The 17007-nt window shown below is 33.6% G+C and overlaps 2 protein-coding genes across 2 annotated transcripts; both read right to left on the bottom strand.

The window, feature by feature from the left end:
- Positions 1–267: 267 nt before the first annotated feature.
- On the bottom strand, positions 268–10774 carry LOC124533827 (probable peroxisomal acyl-coenzyme A oxidase 1). Its single transcript, XM_047109363.1, has 13 exons — positions 10560–10774; positions 7677–7830; positions 7305–7473; positions 5577–5700; positions 5251–5495; positions 4894–5054; positions 4475–4637; positions 3748–3938; positions 3317–3472; positions 2986–3091; positions 1204–1356; positions 795–911; positions 268–484 (listed from the first exon to the last, which is right to left on the bottom strand). Exons 1-13 carry the CDS (start codon positions 10675–10677, stop codon positions 341–343), a joined length of 2001 nt encoding a protein of 666 aa, XP_046965319.1. The 5' UTR covers positions 10678–10774; the 3' UTR covers positions 268–340.
- A 3999-nt stretch (positions 10775–14773) lies between these two features.
- On the bottom strand, positions 14774–16759 carry LOC124532485 (60S ribosomal protein L19). The gene is made up of 5 exons (XM_047107398.1): positions 16642–16759; positions 16342–16448; positions 15717–15880; positions 15264–15454; positions 14774–14962 (listed from the first exon to the last, which is right to left on the bottom strand). The coding sequence occupies exons 1-5, from the start codon at positions 16644–16646 to the stop codon at positions 14827–14829; spliced, it is 603 nt and encodes a 200-aa protein (XP_046963354.1). The 5' UTR covers positions 16647–16759; the 3' UTR covers positions 14774–14826.
- Between the last annotated feature and the right edge of the window lie 248 nt (positions 16760–17007).

Below are 17007 nucleotides of genomic sequence, written 5' to 3'. Positions count from 1 at the left end.
AGTTATTTAAAATATAATTGTAATATAAGTAAACATATAAATATTAAACTGCAAATATTTTATACCAAAACACTTACCATAGATAAAATAAATTTAGCAAGCAAACTCTCTGGCGGCAAATTTAAAATTCGGGGACGGATTAATTTAATTCTTCGTGAAATTACGAGTACGGAAGTTCTTTATTAATGTGTTTTTGATTTTTTTAATATATATTAGGAATAAAATAAATAACGGAAAAAAATAACATATTGTTAATATGTTTAATTCGTTCAACCAATACAGAAATATATTCCATTTAAATATTTATTTACAGCATACCTTTTTCACATTTATAAATATTTTATAGTTTTCCCTGCATAAAGGGCTTAAGGTACTTGTGAAAAGTATAATTCACCGACTCAGCATTTAGTGGACTCTTGAGAGCATCTTCCATTAATCTCTCGTACACTCGACCGTCGTATGAACCGAGCGTTGATTGCAATATCTAGAAAATATTTATTGTAGTATTATAATTCCATACTTTAAAATTCACTACGACTATATCAACTCGAAAATCTTAATCTACTGAGACGCATGACATTTAATTTTCGTTTCGAATAAAATCCGTAACATAATAAAAATTTACACTTACATTATTAATATTGTATTTTACATTTCAATCTTTATTTCAAATAAAATAAAAGGATACAATTTATGAGACTATATTGTTACAAATATAACAATAAACTCTGATTAAATTTATTAATTCCAAGGTACGAGTTAAACATGATGATGGATTAAGCACTGCAACTAACCTCATCTCTCATGTCAAATGCATCGACCAATCCGACGGCATTCGGTCGCAACTTCTTAAGTGTGTCCTCGTACCACGCTTGCAAGCTTTCAACGTCCTCTGATGTTATCAATGTATACTGCAAAATTATATATTTAAATTATGTAAAAGAAAAACTTTACTGAATAGTCATTCCATTGTTTGTTATAAAAATACACGCTGAGCAATGTTTCAATATTTATTACTACTTAGACTCTTTAGTCCCATCTTAAACCTGGGAGTGCTCTTGCACTCCCAGGTTTGGACGCCGCGCCTCGTCGATATGGTTGATACCTAGCAACATTTAAATTCGATATTATATTGTAGGTAGCATTTACGATTTTTGAAATGCCAAAACTCGCGCATAAATCATACAGACATAGTAAAATTACCTGCATCAAGTCACTTAGTTTCTCTAATGCCCAATAAACGAAATATAACTCCATTAATTGATTCAGGACTATCTTCAACTCCGGAGAGACATATTTGGAATAGGCTTGCATTTCTTCATAAAAAGACATTAATATTATTACTCGACAATGTGCCTGAAAGAAAATTAAGACAGAGAAATAATATATAGTATTCTGCTAAGTCCCGTAAACATTTTCCTTGGTTAAGACCCCATTACAGTTGCAAGATTTGAGATAAAAAGACAGATCTGTAAAATAATTTAACTAAACCTAATGTGTCAGTTTTGCTTAAAATGTTTGTTTATATCAAGTACTACATTTCTGCAATCAATAAATTCTTTACTGTTTAAATATATTTTTTTATTAAGACGAATATTATTGTGAAGTATGGGCAGGAAAAAAATCATCATCAGCCCCTTACCCGTCCACTGCTGGACATAGGCCTCTCCAAGTGCACACCACTGTGGTCTTTCTCTGGCTACTCGCATCCAGTTCCTGCCTACCGCCTTGCGTAAATCGTCACTCCACTGTGCCTGAAGACGTCCTACACTACGTTTGCCGATACGCGGTCTCCACTCTAGAACGCGTTTTCTGTGAGAAATATGACCAGCCCATTGCTACTTCAGCGTAATTCGGTGGGCTATGTCGATGACTTTGGTTCTTTGACGGATCACCTCATTTCTGATGCGATCCCTCAGAGAAACGCCGAGCATAGCCCTTTCCATAGCACGCTGAGCTACTTTAAGCTGGTGGACAAGCCTTGTCGTGAGTGTCCACGTTTCGGCTCCGTATGTCATGACGGATAGGACGCACTGATTGAAGACTTTCGTCTTAACGCACTGTGGGATCAACGATGTAAAGATTCGACCTAACTTCCCAAACGCTGCCCAACCCAGCTGAATTCTTCTATTCACCTCGTCCTCAAGATTGTTTCTACCTAATCGCAAAATCTGCCCGAGGTAGACATATTTCGAACAACTTCGAGGACGGTACCGTGTCTCATAGTCGGTTCCGGTAGATCATGTTTATTGAACATGACCGTGGTTTTATCCAAGTTCATCCGTAGGCCGATACGCATAAAAGAATCAGCCAGCTCATTCAGTATTTGTTATAGGTTCTGCAGCGTTTTTGCCACGATGACGATGTCGTCTGCGAATCTCAAGTGAGAGATGTATTCGCCATAGATGTTGATGCCACGTCCTTTCCAGTTCAGCGTCTTGAACATATCCGCCATTGCATTATTGAACAATTTGGGTGAAATAACGTCCCCTTGTCTCACTCCTCGATGCAATGGTAGGGGATTTGTTCGCTGATTCTATACTCGGACGGACATGGTGGCAGCTTCGTAGAGACAACTCATCACTTGGATGTATCGCCAATCAACTTGGCAACGCTGCAGGGACTCCAGAACAGCCCAGATATGAACCGAGTCAAAGGCCTTCTCATAGTCCACGAATGCAAGACACAGGGGCCAATTATACTCATGTATAATCTGCCGCACTTTATGGATGTGGTCTATGCCGTATCCGGTCCGAAACCCGGCCTGTTCCGGGGGTTGGAATTCGTCGAATCTTCGCGCAAGACGGTTCACGAAAACAGCTTATAGACGTGGCTCAGTAGGGATATAGGACGATAGTTCTTCAGCAGGGTTTTGTCTCCCTTTTTGAAGAACAGGACGACCATAGTCCTACTCCACACCTCCAGGAAAAAAAAATACTAAAATACAATACAATAATAGAATAAAAAAATGGAAACAATAATTACCTCAGCCGAAGAAGTTAACTGAATTGAAGACATATTCCAGGCATCCTCAAACGACGAGCCCGACGACACTCTTCTTTGCATGTTTTCCACGCAGGAAGATATCTTTCTGAAGTTCAAATGTAATAAAAAAAAATATATAGCCTAAGCGTGTACAGTTTTATTTATTAATATTCCTTGAGAGTAGATCCTCCGATAAATAAATTTGTGTCTTAATATCAAGGTAATGATTAGACGAAGGGAGAAATCAATCTTGCACCAGACACTATGAGAAATCCGTTAGTGGTATTTATTATTCTTTATTTGAATAAAAACAAAAACATGAAAAAATCACCTTATAGAAATGATTTGGAACGCATGGACGATGTTTTCAACACTATTAACCCACTTTTTAGAAAAACTTTTACTGCTGGCCGTTTTTAAATATTCCACCGTGGGCGTTAATTTGCTTTCACCACTGGCCACTTGTTGCCAAGTTTTTGCTAAAAATCTGAAATCACATTAGAAATTTGACATGTAATGGTTTGAATTAATGTTTTGGATATAAATATTTTAATTTTAAAGTATATTTTTTTAAGTAAAACTGCCAATATGGTACGCTCAATTCAGCTTCTGAAAACTTCTATACACATGAAAATAAGATTTATCCGTTACACTAATACGTGGTTAGTACATATTATTTGCCATTTACAGATTGTCCTAAAGCTGATTTCTTAAAAATATTATTTTGCTAAAACGTAAATAATGGACATATATGTGAACTACCTAGCGGTCTGTAATAATAGCACGGTGTTCTCGCCCTCGTAGGTGCAGGCGGCGGTGACCAGCCCGTAGGTGAGCGGCAGGTTAGACGACATCATGTACCCGTGGCCGCCGCACGCCAGCCGGCAGCGCTCCACGAACGAAGCCGTGTCCGATGTGCTCACAGCTTTTAAACAGCAAGCTAAAGCGTGCAGCTGTAATGAATATATCATGACTTTAGTTTTGGCACGTAGCGCATTTAGCCCTTAGTCCTATAAATATTTTGTCCAATTGTGTAAGGTTTAACTAACATTTGTTTGAGCACAAGTAACACACAAATGACTAATCAATAATACGATAAAATGTGCTTAAAGAAATTTCAATTGAAAATGGGCGTCACGCCAATGATATTCTAATAAACAGATATGTTATACACATACTAAACAACAGAAAAAAGTGTGCCGCGGCGGGGACGTCGCAATTAGGACGTTTTCTAGTCTTCACTTTTTGCGCGTTAATGACATTATCTGTTTACTAGAACATCATTGCGTCACACTATGTTATTTTGTAGAAAATTATATTCTATTCATTCATTTCATTTCAAAACTCAGCAGACCGAAATAACAATACATTTAAAAAAAGTGTAACTTTATACTGAGCAAATTATTAATAAAATGCGCGAATGGTAGAGAATAATCAAATCATGTGATAATTTTCTACTTACTTACTAAGACTATATAGCTTATCTCACCTCGGGCAACCTATCCAAGTTGCCGCTAAGGAGTTCTGTGTTGATTGTGTTGAAAGTGTCCCATAATTTGGTAGCAGATATCCGCAATGCGTGACTGGCAGCTATCGCAATGAATAGCTTGTTTTGTTGCGTCAGGTAGTCAAGAATCTGGCTCTCTGGTTCACTATACATACATAAAACATTTATTATTACAAAATATCTATAAAAATCCAGAAAAAGAAAATTCACCAAAGTATTGAAAATTTTGCCTAAATTAAAAAAAAAAGTTGTTTTAATTAGAACATCCAAAACAATTTTACAGTACACTTTTAAAACGATCACTAACTTCCATGCCAGTCTTCTTGAAGTAAAAACTTTAAAACGTATTTTTTCCAATATTTGTTAAAGGAATATATAAAAAAAAAGAAAATAACTTATACCCAGATTTCCTTTGTGATTGTCTGCGAACAGCGGAGTATCGGACTGCTATAATCGCAGCTTTACTTAAATAGTTTACCATATCAAAAACAATCACCACCCTCACAAATACCATTGCGCCATAATTTAATTTACTATTCCGAGATTTCACGTAAGTGCCATCCTAAAATTTACATATAAAGACCTTACAGTAGTTACAATATAGCTTAAATGTGAAATCGTTGACTCATCGAATCAATAATGTTATAATAAATCCTTGGCAAAAAATTGCCAGTTATTCCAAGTTAATACGTAAAGTTTATGTGTCACCCAGGATTACTATAACAATAAGTGTCCATGAACAAGCCCTTCATTCTTACCTCCAATACTTGTGCATGTTTCATCAACATATGATTCCTGGGTATCCTAAAATTGTCAAATCCTAAGAAGCCATTGTTCACAGAATTTAGTGCAAACTTGACTCCAATGTCCCCCACTTTTATTCCAGGCAGCGGTTCATGAGTTTCTTCGTCCCTCACTTGAACAACGAATGAATGTACACCATAACATTTGCCATTTGTATACAACTGTGCTACCACAATACAGTAGTTGGCTGCCTGACCCACTGAAAATATAGAATAAGTATAAAAAATGTACAGATTATTTAACATAATAGGTAATATGTATATAGGTTTTATTTTCTCACATCCTCCGGGCCACCACTTGTAGGAGGTGAGCGTAGGACTGTGCAGGATAAACTCCTTGGTGCTAGGATCATATGTAGCAGTAGTCTCCAATCCACGGATAAATGTTCCATGACCCAATTCAGTCTGTTAAAGAAACAAAATCAAGGTCAAAAATGTTATAAGGTCCATTTTAAAGAAAGGTGTTATATACCCATAATTTAGTATATATATATTTTTAGTTTTAATGGTTTCTACTTTTATTTAATACTGGATTTACATTACTTTCAATTTGTAATAATGACAGACTGATAAATTGTCCGATTTTCAAGCATATCTTATTGTTCGTTGATGTATGTATCAACACTACTACCAAAAATTGCTGGACTTTTCCTCCATTTGGTTGAGTGATGCGAAAAGGCAAAGAACAAAATTAGGCATTATCCTTATTAAAATAAAACAATTTATTACGAGAAGTAATTAAATGGTTAGCAAGTATAAAATTTGGTGAGCAAAAAAAAACAAAATTTAAATTATTTATTCAGCATACAAAGATATTATCTGCAATAAAAAAAATCGAGCAACACTTTTTTTTCCGCAAATAATTTTAATAATGGGCAAAAGTTAAACCAAACTTTGATTTATCTCAATTATACTCATTAAACAAAAAAATTAAAAATGAATAAAACATTTTTTTATACTCATAAAATTTTATACTCATAAAAAAATGTTTTATTATTTTATACACCTTTATAAATAATAGATACATACATACCCAAGCAAACATTAACTTTTTGCGCCTGACAAAACGTATCGTATTTTTGCCACTTTATATGCAGCACAAAAATATTTTTTTCTTTAGATACCTTCCGAATGCTTACCAAAATTTTATTGAACACTGCTAGCTCTTTGCAGCTTATATAAAATAATATGCTGACCAAACATGATAACAACCATCCAGAATGACATAAATTGCTGATCGATATTAAAATGTAAGCTGACCATGAGTTGCTAACCAATTAGCTATTTCTGCTGACAGATATATTATTATTCTGCTCGCACAAATGTCAATGCTATGCTTACCACTTAATTAAGACCCATTTATTACTTATTGGTTCTATTTTTTCGGTCTTTTTTCCATTGGACCTAATTTTTTTAATACAGTACGTCATTTACCGAAACAAAAACAACTTTAATCTGCGCTTTCGGCGTGGATAATTACAATTAACTATCGATATTTACGGTCATGATTATTTAAGATCAATGAAATAGGTGTCAACCAGGAAACCTATTTATAACACACTTAACGACCATGCACAAGCTTACTGTATAATTATGTGTATATACTTTGACACAGTCCTACGGTTTTATTATATGTGTAAAGAATTAATCGCTACCTAGATTACAACAACAGCCTGTAAATTCCCACTGCTGGGCTAAAGGCCTCCTCTACCTTTGAGGAGAACGTTTGGAACATATTCCACCACGCTGTTCCAATGCGGGTTGGTGGAATACACATGTGGCAGAATTTCTATGAAATTTGTCACATGCAGGTTTCCTCACGATGTTTTCCTTCACCGCTGAGCACGAGACGAATTATAAAGACAAATTAAGCACATGAATCAGTGGTGCTTGCCTGGGGGTTTGAACCCGCAATCATCGGTTAAGATACACGCGTTCTAACCACTGGGCCATCTCGGCTCTCTACCTCTCTACCTAGATTATGTAACATTTATTTAAACACTACATACTTGAGCATAACTACCGATTATGTTACAGTTCCAAGCTCGTTCGAGCCACTGGGCTTGCTGCTCGTCATCGCCCTGATTGATGATCGCAGGCATGAACATAATGTAATGAAGCCCAAGTGGTGATCCATCACGCAGCGTTGTCGATCGAAGGAGACTTGATATAACATCCCTTCAAAAATAATCATAAATATCATTAACTATTCATTTTAATGTGCGATTTACATTTACAGTATGTACCCGTATAGTGCCTTTACCTTGTCGTGTTTTTCAGAACACACAACAAATTAAAATACAGTAGGTCAAATATAGTCGCTTGGGACTAATTTTTGTAAAGGAATATATTAGTCTCATCCAGCTAGAAAATAGTTTTACCTGTAATTAGATATCGTTGTTTTGCCCTCCTTCTGCAAACGACGAACCAACGAAAAAATTGTGACTGATTGCTTTATAACGTTTTCAAATTTCTCTTTGTGGCTCAAATATTCTTCGGGCACACCATCGAATGTTTTACTCAGCATTATTGCCTCTAAAAATTAAAAAGTAAAGTAAGAGCCTGTAAATTGCCACTGCTGGGCTTAGGTCTCCTTTCCCTTTAAGGAGAGGGTTCGAAACATATTCCACCAGGCTGTTCCAATGCAGGTTGATGGAATGTACATGTGGCAGAATTTCGATGAAATTGGAAACATGCAGGTTTCCTCACGATGTTTTCCTTCACCGCCAAGTACGTGATGAATTATAAAAACAAATTAAGCACATATATATAGTGATGCTTGCCTGGGTTTGAACCCGAAATCATCGGTTAAGATGCACGCGTTCTAACCACTGGGCCATCATAATTGCCTCTGCAAGAAACAATTACAAGTAGAGAATAGAGTTTGTTGTTATTAAGTAACAACAATTTATTGCAGAATAACTTAAATTTTATTAAGTAATGGTTGTCGTCCACGACTCCGCACGGGTTTTAGGGGTTCGAAGGCAGGTATTATATCTAAACAGCCTATATATCCTTCCCTATAATTAAAGCTCATAACAAATTACAGAACGATAGACAGACACTTAGGCAAAGTTTAGTTTACTTTCGCATAACATTGGTATAAATGATCGAAAAAATACATACAGGTACATTACCTGTATGTATTTTTCATATACAAAAACATAAGGTAACCTTGTTTTTTGCCAATGCAAGGTTAGGTAAATCAGTAAAGATTATAAACTGACAAAAAATACTGCAAATATAGAAATAATTAGGTAGATCTTGGAGCGTTGAACGACTACTTTATTCGCTCTGCTAAACACTACATGCGTAAATTCTTATATAAAACTAGCTTCGCACCTGACGGGATATCCCATCGGAAGCATTATACAAAAACCTTTCGATTTCACTTATTAAGTATAAGATTTTTTATGTAACCCGCGTTTCCAAGTAATTTCTATATCTGCAATTTTAAAAATGACAAACCTATATACATATTTAATTCTCTATAACACCGAATATTTTTTTAGTTAAGAAAAATAATGTCCATTTCCCATATTTCTGACTTCAAATACCTAAGATGAACTTCGTCACAAAGTTATATCTTAAATTTCATACTCTTAGGTGATGAATTACCTTAAAATCAAGTCTTTAGTCGTAATTAAAAATTTAAATCTTAATAATTCTGGTAAACTTTATATAGGTACAAGTATTTAGTGCATATATCGCAGCAAACAACTTCAATTAGCCATTCAATTAATAGCCTAGTCTTATTACGAAGAGGCCGTTATATCACGTGGTGTAAACGACAATCAGCAAAAACCTACATACATTTTCGTAAAAAAAAATATAGTATGTATATTATTATTATGAGACAGACTATAATACTCCACTGTTAGAGTTATTAAATAATCATAAAATGTAGTTAATATGCTATTTTACGTTGCTTTACGTTTGTAAGTAATTGGAATATATTGTAAGAACAGACTTTAAAATTGTGCATTTAAATTAAATTATAAAAAAGTTTAAATTAGTAATATAGTCACATTACTAATATGAATATGACTACATTACTAATTTCATTTACTAATGAATAGTCACACATATATTAAAATTTAAATAATTACTTTCAAAATATTTACGGGGACAATACACAATATTCATTACATGTATGTAACCTCGACAAACTTTGCTCGACACTACAATGTATTGTATTTATATGTTATGCATAAATTAAAAGCTAAAAACATCTGCATGTCATGAAAACTAGTATCTGATTTTAGTTGTTTGTAATCGGATTAAATAATTTTTAAAATAAAGATAGTTGTCAAGGAATATACCAGTTTCGATGGCGATTATTTTTGATTGGAAAAAGTTGATGCTCCAGTTCAAAGAGAATATTTGGATTCGACTATAACACCGATCATTCGTAAAGGTCTTACTTATAATAAAAGTTGATAAGTCTATTCTAAGCTTTTTTGACTCATTATAACAGTGTATTAACTATTGATCAAAAAAGAAATTAAAAAATTTGATACTCATGCACTTTTGATGGTGTTTGAATTATCATATTAAAATCAGCTTAAATATAGGGCGACGAACTGAAAAGTAACGTAATATGTAGTATTTTATAAAGTACAAACGGACATTTATTTATTGTTATGCTGTAATCAAAATTTTAATATAAGTAATAATCATAAATTAAAGCTAAAGAAAACTGCGCTACTACTACCGCTTTACGTATTTTGTTTTACACACTTGACTCTACAAACTCAGATATATATTTACAGGAAAGAAAAGACTAAACAATGTCTTGTTGTAACGAAAACATAGATGCTGATGAATAACACAACTATCAAATATTTTTATTCAGTCTGCTTCAAAATTCAAGATATTGTTGATATTGATTGGAACCGGTTTAAAAAAATAATACTCGTTTTATCGATACATATGTATATATAACATATCGATATATATTATATTAAAAAATAAAAGTTTATTTTACAAGTTCTCAGTTTGTAGGTATAACACACACTCTCATTACGAGGAAACTCATAAACTTTCGAACGATAATGATATATATTCTGGGTCAGTAAACACTCCGAAATCGAAAACAAATTTGTCTCGTCTGCTATCTCCGGAACCATACATAATAAAATATAAACAATATCTACACAAAATGAAGGCCAAATTAAATTAATGTCAAATATGGAAATTATTAATAAACTATTTATTCATTTTCATATAATTAAGACACCCAAAAAGCCCTGTGATTGACTTACCTTTCTCTTTTCTATCTTTCGTTTTCTCTGGCCCTCCATCAATAAGCGTTGTCAATTCTCCGATATCGAAAGTACATTTTTTTCTCTCATTCAAAAGATCCTGGTTAACTTTTTTCATTGTTTATATAAATATAAAGTTACACTGTCAACACACGATATTAAAATTATGTCTATTCACTGCGAGATGACGCTAGTTACTGAACAACTTGAAGTTTGATTTAATGTACACTTCGAGCAAGTCAAAACGGACCTAATGGAGTAATGGATTGCGGTTTTAATGATACTATTTGATATCTTTATCAAAATCAGTGTGCCGTACTGGTAAGCATAAAATAATGAATCGATTTTCCATATATGCTAATTAACTAATTGTTTACTCTTGTTTCCTAAAACTTAACAAAAATATTTTAGATAAAGATTACTTATTATAAAAAGAGAATCAACATAACATCAAAGTGAAAATCTTTGTACCTAGTGGATTGCCAAACATTTCGCTAGGGATATATCAATTAATTAAATAGTGCCCGCCATTCCGTACTAGCTTGACTTTAAGGCTCAGCTCAAAACTAACTAAACTATAATAGGGAAGATGCGATATTTTTAATATTCACTTTTTTACAATTATGACTTCTAATAAGTAGTTATAACAGAAGTGACGTCACTGAACGATATTAGTCTTTTGAGATAAATTCCGTTTCACGTTACTTTAAATCGTAATTATTGTTAAAAAAACAAAATTTTATTTAATATAAACCTTGCGCTGGCCCTTTTTTTATATTACGTTAACATTTTAATAGCATCATTTTTATAAATATTATATTTGCATGTTACCTATTGACATACTATTGTGTATTTATGTTTTTGCCGTAATATCTATATATATAATGGATGGACAGACTTTTTTTCGATGTCTAATTTAGCTCTTTAAACGGATTTTAACGTCATCAGCCCTATCATTTAAACTCTCGGACTCACGTTACAGGGTATATCGTTACGAGTCGCGGATCAGCATACCTCGCGAGGTTGACTATTTAATCTTTTTTTGTTTTAATTGTGGCTTTTATTTGTGCCAAGAGGGCACAGATTATTTCGCCAATGTCACGTGCGATGGAGAAGACACGATGGAGATTGAACGGTGCGGTCGAGATTGTAGGCTTAATTTAATTTTAAGGGCACAATAGTAGTAGACTCTCAGTTAACCCACAACCTAAAACAATACAATAATAAATAATTAGATAAACAAATAACATTATTATTAAAACAACAAATGAGAACGATCACAAAAACATTTACAACTTAATTTTATTACGCTCAATATATTTACATAAAAATTTACGAAGTGGACTAAACACACACATTAACAAACATTCTTGAATTCAGTCATAATTGACCAATTGATGTACTTCGACATGACACATTTGAGTTGCCGCAACTCAAGAGTTTGAATTATTTTGATTTTAACTTTTATTATCCTTGTGTTCACTTTTAATCATCACCATTTTACAGACTATAGTTAACCAAAATTTCAAAAGAATTTACTTGAAGACAATGATATTCTAATAAACAGATATGTTATATCCATATTAAACAACAGAAAAAAGTGTGCCGCGCCGGGGACCGTTTATTTTAGTTTATTTTTACATTTTGTTAAAAGTAAAAAGGATAGCTTGACAAAAACAATAAGTAAAAGGGATAACTAGATGTTTTAATTACGCAAAACGTATTACTACGTAATTATGAAGTATTATAACGTATTATTACATAAAACAACTAAAGGCAAACGTCCCAATTAGGACGTTTGCTAGTCTTCACTTTTTGCGCGTTAATAACATATCTTATTACTACAACATCATTGCTTGAAGATATTTTCCCAATATATTGAAGCGGAAGGTAATAATAACTACCATGTTATACATATTTTTTATTATTCGTCTTTTATATTTCTTACAACTCTTTCTATTCTGTTTGCCCGTTGCTATAGCGACGTCCCTCTTTTCTTTCCTGTTACTACAGTTGTCATCGACAGACTCCGTAGCATATACTAGCGAATGACATTCCGTAAGGAATGGTTCGGGTATTCAATCCCCTCAATGTATAATCGGATGTGACGTCGCTAATAGTCGTGGCATAACTTTGGCTTTGGCTTTGGCTTTGGCTTGGCTTGGCTTGGCTTGGCTTGGCTTTGCTTTGGCTTTGTCATTGGCTTTGGCTTTGGCTTTGGCTTTGGCTTTGGCTTTGACTTTGGCTTTGGCTTTGACTTTAGCTTGGCTGGCTTGGTTCTACTCAACTCGGCTTTGCATATAGCGTGGCGCTTTGCATATAGCGTGGCGTTACAATATACTTAGATTAAATTCGTTACATTGACATTTCTTTTAATTTGTAAACTGATTTTTATAAAACACAATATTTTTTAAAAATTAGTTTTTACCGCATTGTTAGGTGATATTATTGAGGGTATTTACGCAATAAGCGTAAATAAATACCCCCATTGCAATGAGAAAGCAATTAAAAAATATTACCCTCTGTCGACTTTTTTAAGAACACATCAAATTTCCATGAAGTTTAAAGTTATCATGAAGTTAAAATCATTTAGTGACATTAATATAATTAATTCAGATAAATTTCCCTGATTACTGAAATTAAAATATTTAAAATAGATAATATAGATCGTCCATCCGTAGATGCCCAACTCTCGGCTCTTCACCGTAGTATGCGCAAGTGATCCCGTGACGTCCCCCGAAAAGACGGTCCCCATGTGGGGAAAACGCATCATGCTTTTTTTTCACCAAAAAAAAACCTCTATACTTTACTACTTTATTATCATTTCAGCCGCCTTAAACGGTTAATATACTTGATATGTACAATGTACATCCTACGGAGGGATCGGTCGAAGTAGTAATATTACCATCGTCTCCATCGAAATATTATACCTGTGCTTATATAGTGCGTAAACATTTCTCCAGAGATCGTGGAGAAATGGTTACGCAAGAGATCATGGAGAAATGTTTCTCCAACGATCGGTGGCGCATAAGATACAACCACGAGCTGTATGCCCTGAATGCCGAGCCAAATGTGGTTGGACACATAAAAATTGGACGTTTGAGGTGGGCTGGTCACGTAGTAGCGCATGGATAACACCAGAATGCCTAAACTACTTGCAGAAAGCCAACCAGAGGGTCGCAGAAACCCAGGAAGACCAAAGCTTAGATGGGAAGATGGTGTTAATAAGGACGCAAGAACTGCGGGAATTTCGGACTGGAAAACAACATCTCTCGATAGAAAAGTCTGGAGAGACCTACTTGACCAGGCCAAGGCCCACAAGAGGCTGTAGCGCCAGAGATGATGATGAAACATTTCTCCAACTGTGTAGAGTGCACAAATCTTATGTTTGCTAAATTACTATATCTATATGTATATATCATATATAAAAGTCACTCATTAATCACGAAATATCAGAAACAACCATAGCTATAATCTTAAAATTTGAGAGGTAAGTCCCTTATAACATGTAGACATCCACTAAGAACGGATTTTAAAAAACTCTCCCCCGAGTAAAACGGGTTTGGAAGTTTGTCCTATTTTTGAAATAAGAAACTTGAATTTCAAATGTATGTTCTATAATAAGTGGTGTGAAATTGTGCTAATAAATTATATCGTTAGAAATCAACCTCATTTCAATTAAGAGGGATGTTTTACTAAAACAAAAAAATAAATATTTGTTTGTTTGTTATAAATAAAATCTGAATCTGTTCAAACGATTTGCCTGTATTTCAGTAACAATAATGCTCTTACAGTAAAAATCTTCAATAACTATAAATATATCCGAAGGCTCAGCTAGTATATTATGCTTATGTGGTCTTAGCTTTGGAACCAAGTTTGATTTGAAAAATTCTTTCAAATGCGTCGCATCGTACTACGTCCCGAGATTGAAACATTTTAATTTTTTTAAGGAGTAAAACATGACATACCAATGTAACAGTCCACACAATATGACTAGACTAGATAGAAATATTCAGACATAAAATAAAATAAATTTTGGAGGCATAGATTGATTAAGGCAATCACATTGGATGGGTACCTGTTATTTTACCGCTTGACGGTAAGGCAGCTTGTTTAGATACAAAGAACATAACATCTTATTATCAATGATCAGCAGAAAGCGTATAAGGAGACCCTAGATTTCAAGCAAATGGGATAACATTAAAACTCAGAACTGGACCCAACAGCTTTTATTGGATCATTTTTTACAATATTTAAACTATAAAGTTCACTTCTTGGCTGTGACGGCGGCCTCGTCCTCCCTCGCGAAGGTCTGCAGCAGCTCCTCCTTCTTGGCGGCGATGCGCTCTTCACGGCGCTTGCGAGCTTCCTTCACTCTGTTACGACGAGCCTCAGCCTGGTCGCTATAACAATCAAGGATGATTAAAATCTATGCACAAGATTTAAGTATAAAATAAACAAACAACAAGTCTAAGCATTATACGCTTAAACAAAATAAAACAGGCCCAAGTGCAATTTTATCTGTTGATTACAAGTCACTTAAAGCAATAACTTTTTAAATTAGATGTTACACAAACAAATATATAACACAAAAATTTAAATTTAAGCATTGTAAAGATGTTACAACTTACTAATAGTGAATATTACTTGGATTATAATGATTCTAATGAGAACTAGAAGAAAGTTCTTTTAAATAATATTTACCTTAACATCTTAGTCCTAGCCTTCTCAGCCTTCTTCCTGTGGATGTACTCCATAAGCACACGCTTGTTCTTGAACACATTACCCTTCGCCTTCATGTACAAGGAATGGTAAAGATGTCTGTCAATTTTCTTTGCTGTTCTGTACTTGAGGAGCAGCTTACGAAGTACTCTTTGCCTTTGTACCCATAGTTCCTAAAAAATAAACAGCTTGTTACTCTATTGGATCATATTTCAATCATGATTGTTCATAATAAAAAAATAAATAACTAATACCTATATTTATTTTCAACTTTTATGATGATACTGGTACATAACAACACTAGTATAAATATTTATGCAATATATATTACAAACAATAACATAATAAACAGTAATAAGTATTAAAGAAGCAATTTTAAATAAAGAAACACAAAAAATATAGCTAAATTAGATTTAATAAGAAATATATACTCACTTTTTGAGGCATACGTGCGTTGGCTGTACCTCTTCTTTTACCAAAACCACAGTGACGACCTTTTCTTCTCGCCTCAGTGTTCTTGCGGACACGAGCACGTGAATGTACAGCAACTGGCTTCTTGATGACGAGACCATCCTTTATCATCTTACGGATGTTCTGTCCTGAAATATTTTATTTCAATGCTAGTAAGTTATAATTTCTCAGCCTAAATCTTTTCAAACAAATTTAATATCTCAAATGCTAAGTAGGATTGAAAATTCTATTATATTCTGATACAAAAACAAACAACAAATACCTCCCCCCTATTTTTATATATTGTGATTACAATATGTTACCACGTAACATCTTTATTGTAATTATAATTATTCTGAATTTAAACTACATTTTCCAGTTACTACGGGTTTACATTTTGAGAACTTTGCTGACCGCCTTATACTTGTTCAACATTTATTGTAGATATTTGAATGAGTACTTTAAAATATAAAATATTCTTTTATTTTTATTAAATCAAAATGTGTAAATAATTCACATCCATTTTTACACATATAAGCTCTCAGATCACCAACTAGTAATAAGTACGAACTTAATCGTGCCGTGACATTGTATTACCAGAACTACTTACGGGAGTTGGTGTTAGCGATTTCATTGATCTCATTGGGATCCAACCACACCTTCTTTTTACCGCATCGCATAACAGAGGCTGCAAGCCTCTTCTGTAGTTTTAAGGAACTGCAAATCAAAAAATATTTTTGTAGACCACATGGCTGCCTAGAGTGAAATTGTTGACAATCACATTTTCCTAAACTTTACACATTTCCTTTGTAAAAATATATTCAACGAGTGCCGAATCATTTAAATATTAAAATAAAACCATATTTAATGCAATATCTATTGAAAATCTTTTTTAATTTGTTAAACTAACCTCATCGTGACACGGTGAGTTCCAACGCTTACAAGAAAGAAATATGGCGCCTTTGAAATAGATAACCTAAGCGCAACAGATACTTGAGCACGTACGTCAATATACTTAAGGCAGATTCACACATTCAATATTACTTTGTATTTGTTTCTTATTATTAAATAATATATTTCATTTAAATTAATGGAAAATAAATTATAAATAGCATATTTATATTTTAATGTCTTAAAATATTTTTAAATATGCTTTTCTTGCGTTGCCTTATTAGTAAAAATAATTGTATTATTTTTTAGGAATGAATATTAATTTGAAACAATATACAATATGTAATAATACAATTTGAAAAAAGATGAGAAATCTCTATCAAAT

Source organism: Vanessa cardui, chromosome 1 (genome assembly GCF_905220365.1).
Source record: "Vanessa cardui chromosome 1, ilVanCard2.1, whole genome shotgun sequence".
NCBI classification, from domain to species: domain Eukaryota; kingdom Metazoa; phylum Arthropoda; class Insecta; order Lepidoptera; family Nymphalidae; genus Vanessa; species Vanessa cardui.
Note: the sequence above shows the minus strand (reverse complement) of the source record. Positions and strands in the feature narration are given on the sequence as shown.